The sequence below is a fragment of the Typopeltis vanoorti genome, chromosome 9 (assembly GCF_054136105.1).
Source record: "Typopeltis vanoorti isolate ZY-2024b chromosome 9, IOZ_Tvanoo_1.0, whole genome shotgun sequence".
NCBI classification, from domain to species: Eukaryota; Metazoa; Arthropoda; class Arachnida; order Uropygi; family Thelyphonidae; genus Typopeltis; species Typopeltis vanoorti.
Genome location: NC_143557.1, coordinates 35,299,284 through 35,314,843, shown reverse-complemented (window position 1 = coordinate 35,314,843; position 15,560 = coordinate 35,299,284). Strand labels below are relative to the sequence as shown.

General features: G+C 35.3%; 1 protein-coding gene across 1 annotated transcript in view; it reads right to left on the bottom strand.

Annotated features, from left to right (window-relative positions):
* Positions 1-12,563: 12,563 nt before the first annotated feature.
* The window catches only part of Pmm2 (phosphomannomutase), a 246,831-nt gene continuing 243,834 nt past the window's right edge, over positions 12,564-15,560 (bottom strand). The window contains exon 7 of the mRNA XM_090397842.1: positions 12,564-12,865. Coding sequence (XP_090253968.1) covers positions 12,627-12,865 — 239 coding nt within the window. The 3' untranslated portion in view covers positions 12,564-12,626. The remainder of the gene's footprint in view (positions 12,866-15,560) is intronic.

Below are 15,560 nucleotides of genomic sequence, written 5' to 3'. Positions count from 1 at the left end.
ACGGTACCAATGTACTATAGTTGATCTACCAACTTCTCGCTCAACATAAAAAATGGAAAATTGAAAAGAAAAAAAAAACAAACATTGATTTTATCAATCTGTCCTCATTGTCAATATTCAATCACACAATGCCTATCATACCCTTCAATAAATTCATTCATTGACAATGCACTCAATTATTTCCTTGGGTAGCCATTTGACTTTTTTTTTTTTTTTTTTAACCACTGTCCAAGCAAAAAAATTTAATCCCACCATTGGTCTTAAGTTTCATCTACACCAGCGCCATCTACTGCCTACCACCACCACTAGTATTTTCACAGACAATTACAAACATTCATGCCCATGGTGGGATTTAAACCCACAGCCTTTTGGCTGGAGAGTGGATACACTAACCACTCGGCCAACCAGGCTGGCAATAATATGCAGGAACAAGGTTCAAAGAAAGACTCCTATTATTTTAAAATAAAATCTATTCAACTGGTAACCCACTAATAGAATGGAAAAAAGCAATTGTGATCCCTATCTTTAAAAAAGGTAGTAGAGATGACCCTAAAAACTATAGAGGTGTAAGTATACTAAATTCCTGTTACAAAATATATAGCAGAATTTTAAATAACAAACTAATAAATTATTCTGAAAACTTAGTTTAGAAGTACAGAATGGATTTAGAAAAGAACGAACATGTATAGACCCAGCCTTTTGCCTAAAATGAATAATAAAGAAAAGAGAATACAATTTAGAAACACATATTACTTTTATTGACTGTGAAAAAGCATTTGACAAAGTTAAAAGAAGCATTTTATTTAACATATTAAAAGAAAGCCAAATACTAAATAATATACTAAAAGCTATCAATAAGTATATATGAAAATAATCAATTACAAATAAGATTAAATCATGAGCTATCATATACAAGAGAGATAAACCAAGGAGTCTGACAGGGATGTCCCCTTTCAGCAATTCTTTTTAATATTTATCTAAATGGAATAAAAATTTCCATCGATGTATTAAGCTTTGAAGTAGAAAAAGCCATCAAAGGGTTGAAATGTTGAAAGGCAGCAGGAGTAGATGATATTCGACCAGAAATGCTGAAGTATGGCGGTATAAAAGTCTTACAGTGGCTGCACTGCATAGTTCAGAAGGCCTGGACAGAGGGGCAAATTCCTGATGACTGGAGTAGAGCACTCATAGCACTGATATATAAAAAGGGAAATAAAACAATGTGAGAATTACCAAGGTATTTCTCTACTGAGTATTCCTGGTAAGATTTATGCCAGTATACTTGAGAAACGGTTGAGAAGAATTGTGGAAGAAAAGCTTGGTGAAGAACAAGCTGGATTCAGGCCAAATAGAGGCTGTCACAATCAGATCTTCACTTTACGACAAATAGTTGAGAAAGCATGGGAATATAACAAAGATCTATATTTAAGTTTTATCGATCTGGAAAAGGCAAATGACAAGGTGCCAAGAGAGAGAGAGGCTATTCAATATGCTGTCAATGGGACATTATATCAAACAATACTTAGTCTTTGAGTTGTAAGTCAGCAGCTAGAATTGAAGGAAGATGGTTTAATGTTAAATCTGTTGTCAGACAAGGATGTACATTATCCCCTCTGTTTTTCATTATCTATACGGATCACATTATGAAGGAAAGTGGTATTAAACCTGATATCAAAATTGGAGATGTTAATGTCAGCTCTTTGCTTTATGCGGACGATGTTATACTTCTAAATAAATCCGCTACAAGTGTGCAAGATTCTCTGACTAAATTGAATAACTATTGTAATAGATATGGTATGATGGTCAGCAATAAGAAGACAAAGACAATGAAAATAGGCAGAATCATTGAAAATGTCAATTGCATTACATTGTGAATGGAGAACCTACAGAACAAGTAAAACATTTCAGCTACTTAGGCACTATTTTTAGTGAAGATGGTAAATTAAATATGGAAATAGACAACAGAATCAACAAAGTTGGTATGGTAGGAAGTCAAATGAATAAATAGACAACAGAATCAACAAAGTTGGTATGGTAGGAAGTCAAATGAATAAATGGAATAAGAGAGAAATTAGTCAGAACACTATATTAGCTGTATACAAGACAGTATTCAAGCCAATTTTAACTTATGTATCTGAGAGCTGGGTCAGAAGTAAATCACTTGACCAAAGCCTATAGACCGCAGATATAAGAGTCCTGAGAAAAATTAGAGGCGTGAACAGATGGCATCAATGGCAATATCATATTAAAAACAAGGATATTAGGAAAGAACTTGATATTGTCCGCATCCAGGAACGCGTTAGCAGAACTAATCTCAGGTGATATGGTCACTTAAACAGAATGGGCGACGAAAGATTAGCAAAACAAGTGGTCGTTTTTCCTGCCAGGTTGGCAGGAAAAATAACCCAGAGGAAGATCAAGATATAGGTGGATTGATATGGTACAATCTGCCTTAGCCGATAGAAATATAAGATCTGATAATGTTGGAGTCTTGACAAGTAACAGACTGATTTGGAGGAAAATTATAGATAGGAAGTTAGTAATGATATAAATTTTTCATGTAGTACTATCATATCCTGTACACCCCCCTTGAGGGTACATGGCAGGAATTTGATGATGATGTATTAAACTTTCTCCTACTGTGAACTTAAACATTCTCCTTTTTGCCAATGACCAAATAATAATTACAAATTCTGAAGATAACTTACAGAAAGGTATTTTAAATTTAAATGAGATAGTCAAAGATCATGGAATGATAATATCAACAGAAAAATCCAAAACAATGGCCTTTAAAGGACAAGATCCAGTAAGAACTAAAATAATAATAGATAACATTTTAGAAAGTGAATTCATTTAACTACCTAAGATATAAACCTAAAAATTGCAAAATATTTAAAAATAGCAGGTGTAATTAACTTTATATTTAAACCAAACCTAACAAAAACAAAACTAACTAACAAACCAGACTAAAGTATACAATACATTAGCCCTACCAGTCTTATTGTATGGAAGGGAAATCTGGACAATAAAACAAAAAAGGCAAAGATTAATAAAAGCTGAAAAAGTTTATGAGAAAAACTGCAAAGCATACTCAATTTGAACACAAAAGAAATAAAGAAATTATAAAGAATTAAACCAGGAATCAATAATAGAAAAATTTAAAAAATATAAGCACAAATGGATGGAACACATTGAAAAAATGAAAACAGAAAGATGACCAAAAACAAGCCTTAAATTACATACCATTAGGAAAAAGAAAACCAGGGATAGGCATGATGATGATGTTGATATTCCATCTAATCTCGCTGCTGTATTCACATGTGAGATTTTACAATATCCTGAACACCTTTAACTCAATCTATCCATTTAATTAACTATGCTTTAAACTCATTCAATGTATCCACATTCACTATAGGGTCAGCCAATGTATTCCACTCATCAACCACTCTCCATGCAAAGAACTTGCTCCTTATACAGTTTCCAGGAATGTCTTATTGTTCTACCCATTCTTTGAAAAATTTCTTCCACATTAACCTGGTAACAACCCTTTACCAACTTAAATGTCTTAATCATATCTCTTCTGTTCCTCCTGTTCACAAGGCTTTGCAAATTGCATTCCCTCAGTCTGTCTTCATATACTATACTAAAGACCAGTTCCCACCTTAATCATTCTCTGGAAACTTTGTAATATATCCTCATCACCATGAAAAAACCAAGAAACCAAATCTGCACACAATAATCCATATGAAGCCTGATCAAGGCCTTATAACAATGGAACCACAATCTTTTTATTTCTGCATGTGAAAGTCCTCTGCATCATTACCATAATTTGATGATGTTTTCACATCTTGTGCAAACTGAACTTCAGATCCTTGTCCACCACTACTTTAAGGTCTCTTGTCTTCTCAATTTCCTCCAAAATTTCTCAACCAATGTTTACTTTACATCCCCATTGTTGCCTACCAAACTTCAGAAGCTTAAACTTTGCTATATTGAACTGACAGCTCCATATTGTTACCCACTCATGCAATTTATTCAAGTCCTGGAAGGCCACAACATCTGCTTGATTCCTCATCTCTTTCCCCAATTTTCCATCATCACCTGCAGAAAAGGACAACCATTCCCAAAATACAATGCCCCCTATATCCTTTTTCCAGAAAGATATCAGAAAAATACTGTTCAAATTAGACACAAAAGTCTCCTGGGTCTGATAGCATTCCTCCAATTGTTCTGAAAGTTTGTGCACCAGAACTGATTCCTATCTCTCGGGGGACCCTGTAACCCCTAGAGAGCATGTCCCCTGGGTGGCGGATAGGGGAGCCCACTATGTGTGTGTGTGCATGCATGTGCGTATATATATGGTGGGGTGTTCTGAAAGTTTGTGCACCAGAACTGATTCCTATCTCTCGGGGGGACCCTGTAACCCCTAGAGAGCGTGTCCCCTGGGTGGCAGATAGGGGAGCCCACCATGTGTGTGTGTGCATGCATGCGCGTGTGTGTATATATATGGTGGGGTGGTCCGAATATACTGAATAAGGACTCGTGGACCAACAGGGCAATAAGGGGCAATCATCTTGATTGTAAGGGAAGCGGCACTCCCATGGACCCCTAGTTGGATCTATCCTCTCCTTCTTCTACTTTGAGGAAGATCCACTTACTTTAATCTTTCCTATAAGGCCTTATCAGCCAACTCTTCTTATTTTATGACCCTTATGCTATTAGAGTACTAGAGGGCCATGGGGTCTTTTCATTTCTGGACTTACAACTATGCCCTCTCTATAAACCTTACTATAATTCTTCTATAATCTACTCTTTCCCCTTCAATATACCCTATTCCTCCTATGGGTTTAAATTCGGAAGAAGCTAGTTCAGACGCCTTAAGGTAGCAGCCCTACCACTGAACTATTCCATCGTCAGGCTAGTCCCCTGACATGGAGAACATAATCCTACTTGTAAGCTGACAGAAAAAGATAATCGGATTGAATCTATGGGAAACGACCCTGGAATGGAAAAGGGAAAACGAAAATGGAAACGACAAAATATAATACACATAGCAAACTGGAATGTAAGAGGAATAGCATATAAAGAAATAGAATTAGACCAGTTATTAAATGAAAGAAATTTTAAAATAGCAGTAATCACTGAAACAAAAAAGAAATTAAAACTATGAGAATTGAAAATTTTAATGTAATATACAGTGGAGTCGACAGAGACCAAAGAGCACAAGCAGGAGTCCTGATTTGGATTCATAACTCCCTTTCAAAACAGTTAAAACATTATAAATTATGGAATGAAAGAATAATAGAAGCTAGAATAAAAATAGATAGAGGCTATTTAACAATAATTTTTATATGCCCCAGAAGAAGGAAGAGAACAAGATAATATTGATTTTTATAATCAGTTACAGAACATATATAATAAAATAAATAAAAATGATTACATAATTTTAGCAGGAGACTTAAATGCAAGAATTGGAAACATGAAAATTAATAATAATATAGGAATACATGGAGAACACACTCTAAACAGAAATGGTAAAAAATTGATTTACTTTGTAGTTTATAATAACCTAAAAATAATGAATTCCTTCTATAAACATAAAGACATATATAAATATACTTGGGCAGCAAGAGGATGGAAATCAATATTAGATTACTTCATATGAAATAAGCAGTGACCACTTCCTTGTTAAAATAAAATTAAGATTACCACCTAAATGGCTACAAGTAACAAGAACAGAAAGAAAAATTGAAATATTTGTTTATAAAACTAGACTATTGAATGACAAATGTACAATGGCTGTATGAACAAAGAATTAACCAATATCTGGATAAAATAAAACAAAATGTAGAAATAGAATGGCTTAATACAAAAACGATACTAAATGCAGCAGCAAATGAAAGCTTAGAAAAGACCAAAAAATTCCATAAAAGAAAAAACTGAAGATCTGGGATGATACAATCAAAGAAATAATAATAAATAAAAAAAAAAGAAGCCTATCACAAATGGTTAAGCAGTAAAAGATTAGAAGATGAAATAGAATATAAAAGAATAAGAGCCATAGCTAAAAGAGAAGTCAGAAAAAGACAGAGAATCATGGAATAAATTTGTTTCTAATTTAGAACCTGATTTATATAAAATAAGACCCAATGTATATAAGATTTTGAAACACTTAAATGCAGATACCAAAGAAAACATAAAATTAAACACTGAATTGAAATTAGAAGAATTTCTAAATTAGTAGCAAACAATTAATGAAAATGAAAAGGAAATAACTGAAGAAGAATTAGAGATCAGCCTGAAAGAAACAAGAAACGGAAAATCACCTGGAGAAGATAAGCTAGGTTCAGAACTATATAAATATGCAGGAACAAGATTCAAAGAAAGACTTATTATTTTTAAATAAAATTTACTCAACTGGTATCCCCCAATAGAATGGAAAAAAGCAATTGTGATTCCTATCTTTAAGAAAGGTAATAGAGATGACCCTAAAAACTATAGAGGTATCAGTATACTAAATTCCTGTTACAAAATATATAGCAGAATCTTAAATAAACTAATGAAATATTCCGAAAACTTTATTCTAGAAGTACAGAACGGATTTAGAAAAGGACGATCATGTATAGACCCTGCCTTTTGCCTAAAATTAATAATAGAGAAAAGAAGAGAATATAATTTAGAAACACATATTGCATTTATTGACTTTGAAAAAGCATTTGACAAAGTTAAAAGAAACATTATTTAACATATTAAAAGACAAATACCAAATAATATCCTAAAAGCTATCACAAGTATATATGAAAATAATCAAATACAAATAAGATTAAATCACGAGCTATCATATACGAGAGAGATAAACCAAGGGGTCCGACAGGGATGTCTCCTCTCAGCAACTCTTTTTAATATCTACTTAAATGAAATAATAATAAAATGGAATAAAAATTTACATCAAGGAATTAAACTTTCTCCTACAGTTAATTTAAACACTCTCCTCTTTGCCGATGACCAAATAATAATTACAAATTCTGAAGATAACTTACAGAAAGCTATTTTAGATCTAAATGAGATATCAGAAGATTATGGTATGATAATATCAACAGAAAAATCAAAAACTATGGCCTTTAAAGGACAAGATCCAGCAAGAACTAAAATAGTAATAGATAACAAGATCTTAGAACAGGTGAATTCATTTAACTACCTAGGATGTATGATCACATATGAAAATGAAAAAGATATAAACATAAAAAAATGCAAAATATTTAAAAATAACAGGTGTAATTAACTCTATATTTAAACCAAACCTAGTTCAAAAACAAACCAGGCTAAAAGTATACAATACATTAGCCCTACCAGTCAATCTTAATGTATGGAAGCGAAATCTGGACAATAAAACAAAAAGACAAACAAAGATTAACAATAGCAGAAATGAAGTTTATGAGAAAAACTGCAAAGTATACCCTATTTGATCATAAAAGAAATGAAGATATTATGAAAGAATTAAACCAAGAACCAGTAATAGAAAAAATTAAAAAATATAAACATAAATGGATGGAACACGTTCAAAGAATGAAAACAGAAAGATTACTAAAACAAGCCTTAAAGTACAAGCCATTAGGAAAACGAAAACCAGGACATCCTCTTAAACAATGACTTCTAAGTCCGTAACAGGCCATGCTAAGCCTAAATCCTTGATACGCATGATGATGAACTGATTCCTATCCTATGTCACCTGTATATGCTTTCTTACTCCACTGGTATCTATCCCACAGCCTGGAAATTGGCTTATATTCAACCCAATCCCAAGAAGGGCAACAAATTACTGCCAACTAACTACCCCCCTATCTCACTCACCTTAGTCCTATCTAAAGTAATGGAAAAAATCAATTCCCAACTCTCACACTACCTTGAAGGTACCTACCTAATAAACAAATGCCAGCGTGGATTCTGTTCACTGCCAAACAACAAGAAATCTGCTCACGTATGTCACCACTCTGGTCAAATGTCATGGAGAAGTTTGGGGAATCTCAACTGGCTGCACTTGATATCTCCAAAGCTTTTGACCAGGTCTGGCACAAAGGCTTACTAAGCAATTTACTATCATTTGGTCTGTCTCAGGACTTCTATAGTTAGATTGCCAGCTTCCTGTTTGGATGCATGCTATGTGTGATGGTGGATGGCTCCTTATCTTCTCACCATTCAACTAATGCCTGGGTTCCACAAGGTTTTGTCCTTTCACCAACTCTCTTCCTGCTATCAATAATCTACTTCAGTTGACCTCCAACACAATACACAGTTTTGCAGATAACAGTACATTACACTCCTCCCTTTCATTTCATAAACCTTACTCTACACAACTAACTTCTTCAATCTATAGAACACCAACCACCACTGTCCTCAATTCTGATCTCCAAGCCATACTCCTCCAATTGGGTTCAGATAACCTCATCAATTTCAATGATAGTAAAATCTAGTTCTTATTTCTCACAAAAAGGAACCATTTTCTCCCAGTATTACTTTTCACAACACCCAAATTTCCAGGCAAGATGAGATTTCTCTTCTTGAAATTACCCTGACATAAACACATCAAAACCATTGCATCTTCAGCTTTTAAAAGACTAGGATTTCTCTTTTGCTCAAGACTTTACTTCACCTCTGAACAGCTGTTAATTGTTATGCAAATTACAAATCCACCCAGCTATTGAATATTGCTCTCACATGTCCCCTAAAACCTCCCTCAAAATGCTTGACTCAATACAGATGAGAGCAATTAGACTTGTTAATAATCCATCTCCTACCAACTCGCTTCTCCTACTTTAGCACAGACATTTGGTTTCCACAATATGCGTATTCTATATATATATATATATATATATATATATCCATGAGAAATGTTCATCCGAAATACCATCAATAATTCCTCCCCCACTTAGTACTAAGCTCGTTGGAATACATGCAGCTGCTGCTCAACATCCCTTCACAGTGCACCTCGAAACCCACAAAACAAGTTTCTTTTCCTTCTCCTTCATCCCTACTACTGCTGTATTGTGGAACATTCTTCTCCCTGATGTGTTTCCCAAGGAATACAATATGCAGTGTTTTAAATCAAATGGAAACAAGTTCCTCCTTTCCCACCCCACATACAGTACTAATGTACTATAGGTTGATCAACCAATCTCCCATGCATGGGCTCAACATAAAAGTACACTACTAGAGTCTCCTCTTCCAGCATAATGTACCCCCCCCCCCATACACAATTTACTGATATCTATCTGACAGCCAATCACCTATCCAACTCACTAATATATCATCTAATCCCATCTGCTCCAGTTTAGTTACCAACTTGTGGTGTGGCAATCTATCAAGACTTTGCAAAATCTAAGCATATCACTGTATATGCATCTCCCTTGTCCTATACAACCTTGTTATAGTGCATAACCAAGTTGACAAAACCTGATCTCCCTTTAACGAATCCAAGCTGACAAGCACAAGAGAATACCACTGTTATCAACCTACTTTTGTATCCTAGCTCTCACAGATCTCTTCAATACCTTAACTACAACTCCACGTGACTCTCTAACCCATAAAAAAAAGTTGTATCTTGGATGGATGTGCATACTTAGTGCATTGTGATTGATATGGTGTAATCTTAATTTCTTCTAATGTAGTGAGGTCTATGGAGTTCTTAACTTATTAACATTTTCATTAGTTTATCTGATCTACCTTTCATTATAGTTAAGGTAATATTTTGAGTGAGCTGCTGAGAAAATGTAGATGCATTAAATCAAAATTCTTGTTTCTTTTTTGAAATGTTATACAGCTTCTATAAATCTTTCAGCATGTCATTTCTTCTATGCATAAATTTGATATTTACATGTCAAGAATTCAATTGCATTTTTTTCTAAAAGAAAGTTCTGTTTAAAATTTAATTCAAAAATATAATTCAACAAATGTGAATAATAACTTCATATATATCCTTTTCACATATTCATGAGATAATGCTATTCTAGTTTTGTTAATTAATAACTAGTGAAGTAATCATTCAACACAGAAATGTTCTTTATTTCAGTCTGGTTGGCTTAAGCTGATGGCATCTCTGCTCTCCAACCAACAACAGACTGTGAGTTGAAATCCCACTGAGATCACAGATGTCTCTGAATGTCTTTAGTAGATGAATCAAATCCTCCTTAGTGAGGACAAAAATGGTTTGCAAAAACGGGAAGTAGCTGAAAAGTTCTGATAAATACTAGAACAAAATGATATTAAACCAAGTGATATAACCACAAGAAAGAACATATCTTAAAACCCTTTAACCCCTCCCATGTTTTATCAAATCATAATAATTTGTTCTTTTTCTTTTAGGATATACAGGGTGTTCGGGATAAATTTGACAGTTTCGTAAGGAAAAAGAAAATCTTCTTTGTATCTATTAAATTTAATGAATTGACAAAAAAACATTACAGGCAGAGTTAATTACAATACTATCAACAAGATTTACTCAAAATAACCACCATTAGCATCGATCACAGCTTCAATTCTGCTTCGGAACCTCGAACAAGCTGATGCTACAGTCTCCCTGGGAAGGGCCGCAAAAACTGTTTTAATTTTATCCATTAACTGGGCTTTTGTATTACTGGAAGTGCGATTGGTGTCTTTTTCAACTGCGCCCCATACAAAATAATCCATGGGGTTAAGGTCTGGGGAGTTTGGAGGCCAAACATTTGGACTGGTGAAGTCGTAGAAATTTTCAGACAACCATTTTTGACTTTTCCCAGAGGTGTGGCAAGGGGCCGAATCCTGCTGCCATACATACGGCCTACCATTGGCTACCCTTGTTATCCAGGGCTTGACTACAGTTAGCAACTCCACGAACAAAGCCCGAATTCCAATGCCAGGGTTCTTCAACACCTGTTCCTGCAGATTTGCGAGGAATTCTGCTGTACGAACGCAATCAGATCGTCTGCTAGGGATCTTTCTTCTTGCTACATCCTCGTAGTCACCATTGCAAGTCTCTAGTTCATGCCTGATTGTTTTTACTGTATTCAGGGAGCATTGGGCAGCAGTCGTAATATCCTTATTTTGATGGCGGGCACGAATCATCATGATACAAGTTATTCTCTTCCATGATTCAGGTGGGTTCCAGCTATCCATCCTTTCTGACATCTTGTATATGAATGAAGAAGGGTCCAAACTTTTAAATGAAGAGAAGTGTGTGTTAATACATGTAACTTACGGAAAAATATAATTAATTATAAATATGTCAAATTTATCCCGAACACCCTGTATAAGAAGACATGTCAGAGATTTTGAAGAAATTCAAAGACACAGAGGTGCAGGCTGTCATGTATTTAATGCTGCAAGAAAAGTCTGCAACTGGGATTCACCAAACTTTGTGCGAGACTTTAGGGGACTGCACCAGCATTCCCAACACTTGCCAGATGGGTGGGCAACTTGAAAACTTGGCATTCTGAGACAGCAAATGTCCACAGGTCAGGAAGTCCTTCCACATCAATCACACCTGAAAACATCGATTCAGTGCATGCCATAATCCTTGATGATAGATGAATATTAGCCAAAAACATTGCAAAGGCTCTGGGGATATCCAGGGAATGAGTGGGGGTCACTATCCATCAACATCTGGAGAAGCAGAAGTCTCAGCGAAATGGGTCTCCACATGTTTGAATGCTGACCAAAAGAGAGAAAACACGTGCTGTCATCTCAAGGGATTTTAGGTCATTTTGAGAAATCAAGTGCAAATTTTTTTGCTCATATTGTGACTTTTGGTGAAATATAATTTCATCACTATCACCCAGAGACCGAACAACAGTCAATGGAGTGGAGACACAAAAGTTCTCCATGGCAGGAATCTTCCCTGCTGACTTTTTAATTTTGGAACTTCTTTGGCCATGGAGAACTAGGATATAGCGATGAAGCCATGTTTCATCATTATGACCCAGATTACACCATAATTCTTGGCAAGGATTATGATGTAATCCTTGCCTGTTTCACCTGTTTTGTTACAGTTTCACCTCAGAAAAAGGTGAAACTGTTACAGTAGCAGTTTATTCAACAGCTCTGAAGGAATTGAAGGAGATACTGAAAAAAAAATGCTGCAGGAAACTGAGCATAGGCGTGTTCCTTTTGTAGGACAACTCACCTGCTCTTGAAACCCAATAGATAATACACAACTTAGGCTTTCAAAGTCCGCCTCACACAGCCCCATCTGACTATTTCCTATTTCCAAACTTAAAGAAACACTTGAAAGCAACAAAATTTACCACAGATGAAGTCATATCTGCAGCTGAGGACTGGTTTGTGCAACAAGAGGAAAGACTTTTTTCTCTCTCCAAGGATTGCAAATGATGCAGCAGCATTGTAACAAGTGTATAGCACTTCATGGGGAATACGTAGAATAATGTTTAAGTTATATGGTTCTATCTCAATTCCTTCATGGTGATTATAACAACTTTTCAGCACATCCTCATATTACACGTTTCTAATTATGCATGCATGGGATCGCCTAAAAACATTACTCCTAAAATTAAAATAATATGTAAACAATTAAACACCATATAAAGATTTATTTTATTCATTGTGATTTAATAAGTTTCTAATATATCATAAATATATTAGATAATACATAAATTTCTAGAAAGGGAAAGTGTCATCAGCTGATTTTTTGTATCCTCAGGACTATTAACTGAATGTCCAATTGTGTGAGAATCAATATATATTTCATAATCATTTCCTCCAGGAAATGTTTTATCACCAAAAAAATGAATTGTTGTAAATCCATCCTCTTGCAATTGTTTTAAACAATAGGACTTGTCCCATCCACATGGAAATACATCAAAACTTATCTGGCCACCTAAAAAAAAAATAATAATAAAAATTCAGCAGATTACATTTCAAGTAAAGAACATTCAACATAATATACATGTTTGATAATATACTTTTTTTTTTTTTTTCGTTTTAAAAAAAAAATTACATATCACAATTCAGTCTTGATTCTGAGAAAACAAAAACTTTAAAAAATTATTCTTTTTGCTAATTGCACTAAGCAAATAACCCATTAAAATAAATTTTCTCCTCCTCCACCCCCCCACAGATTCATCATTCTGCTATCAAATGAAACCCTTCCTGTCTAGTAATGGATGTGCATTTACACCTATCTGTTGTAAAAATCTCAATCATAATTTACTTGTTTTTTTTTTTTTTACAGTGTATATATGGAGCATAAATTTCATAAAAAGTTTAAATTTTGCTATATCATAAAGTTATTAAAATTATATACATATTTGTTCCCAGTTGTAGGCTTAGTATTACTGCAACTACCATGTAGTTACGTGGTAGTACAGCTTTCATTGTTCAGAAGGGATAGCTTTTTTGTGTGGAACTCTGATATTGTTCCACTGAATTCTGTTTTGTAGATAAGGCATGGCTTGCTAAACCAGATTAATTGCACTCCTTATGGAAAATATATTATTATTATTATTATTATTACCCCAAGACCTTATGGAGTCAAAGACTTATCATCTGGGAGGTCCTTTTATCACACATACACACACAACTCATCATACTGTGCTTTGAACACATTCAAATTCCTTGCAGACACCACACTCTCAGGCAAGGCATTCCAATCATTTACAACTCTGCACGAAAAGAACTACCCCTCACTCCCCTACTCACACCCTCTTTATACAGTTTCCAGGGATGACCTCTGGTTCTCCCCCGATTTCCCACTATTTTCTGTAGAACTTCTCCAGCATTGATCCTATAACAACCCCTTACCAACATATAGGTCTCTACCATATCTCCCCTCTTCCTCCTGTTCACCAGATTCTGCAAATTACATCTTCTCAATCTTTCCTCATACGCAACATTCCAGAGATCAGAAACTACCTTAGTCAATTGCCTTTTGACCCTTTCCAACATCTCTTCATCCTTCTGAAAACCAGGTGACCAAATCTGGGCACAATAGTCCATGTGTGGTCTAATCAAAGCCTTATACAACGGAACAAGAATCTCCCTACTTCTACACGTCAGTGCCCTCTGCATCATTCCCAGAAGCCTTTGTGTTGTGTTCACAATTTTGGCTATGTGTCACCTAAATTTCAGATCCTTATCCACTATCAACCCCAGATCTCTTATTTCTTCCACCTCCAACAATATATCCTCACCAAGCATAAATTCTGCATCCCATCTTTGTTTTCCAAATTTTAAAACCTTACATTTTGCAACATTGAACTCACATCTCCATTTCCAATCACTCAATTTATTCAAGTTTTCTTGTAAGGCCACAACATCTTCACTACACTTCATGGTTCGTCCAAACTTTGCATCATCTGCAAACAACTGAATATCTCCATCCAAATCTTCACCTATATCATTAATATAAAAGTTAAACAGTAATGGCCCCAAACCAGACCCCTGAGGCACTCCACTAGTGACTTTCCATTTCCTGGATATCGCACCCCCATACACAACTTGTTGATACCTATCAGATAGCCAGTCTCCAATCCAATGCACTAATCTAATATCCAATCCCATCTGCTCTAGTTTGACTGTCAACTTATCATGAAGTAATCTATCAAAAGCCTTTGCAAAGTATATTACTGTGCATTCTTCTCCTTTAGCAAATCCATGCTGTATATCAAAGATAATACTACTGTTGTCAACCCAACTCTGGATTCTAGTTCTCACAAGCTTCTCCAACAACTTAACCACAACACCTGACACACAGACAGATCTATAGTTTGATGCTCGAGTTCGATCACCTCCTTTATGAAGTGGCACAATCTTGCCCTCCTTCCAATGCTTAGGGACTTGACCGAGTGCAAGACTCATATTAAAAAAATATGTCAAGGCAGGTGTCAACTCCCTGGCACATTCCTTCAAAATATGTGGTGATATATTATCAAGTCTCACAGCCTTATTAACATCTAGTTTACTCAACTCCCCATACACCTCTTACTCACTTACAGTCAGTCTCTCTTCCCCATCATCAACTGCTCTCAATCTCTCCATTAAGTCACATTCACAAGATTGAAAGACCTTTATGAATTGCTCATTAAGTATCTCCACCACATATTCTTTATACCATTTTCTCCTATCAATGTCATCCTTCCATAATCGTTCTTTCTTTTGCTGGCTACATATCGAAAGAACTCCTTAGGATTCTTTTTGGCTTCATTAGCTAACTGCTGTTCATACCTCTCCTCAGCTACCCTCACCAACCAAATCATCCTCCTTGCCTGGTCTTTGTAGCCCTCATGAAATTGGTTACTTCCACTTCTCTTATGCTGCCTCCACAATGCCCTTTTTCTCTGTATCGCATGCTTAATCTCTTTATTCATCCATCTCACACCTACCTTATTTAACCTTCTCACCCATGGTATACATTTAGACATTGCATCTACTAAATAGTTTTTGAAAATCCCCCAAGCTGCATTGATCTCTTTTCCAGCTAACTCCTCATTCCATGCTACATCTGCAAGCTGTCTCCTGAGCTATTCATAATCCCCCCCCCCCCCCTTGTAGTTCCACATATACCATTTTCTCAC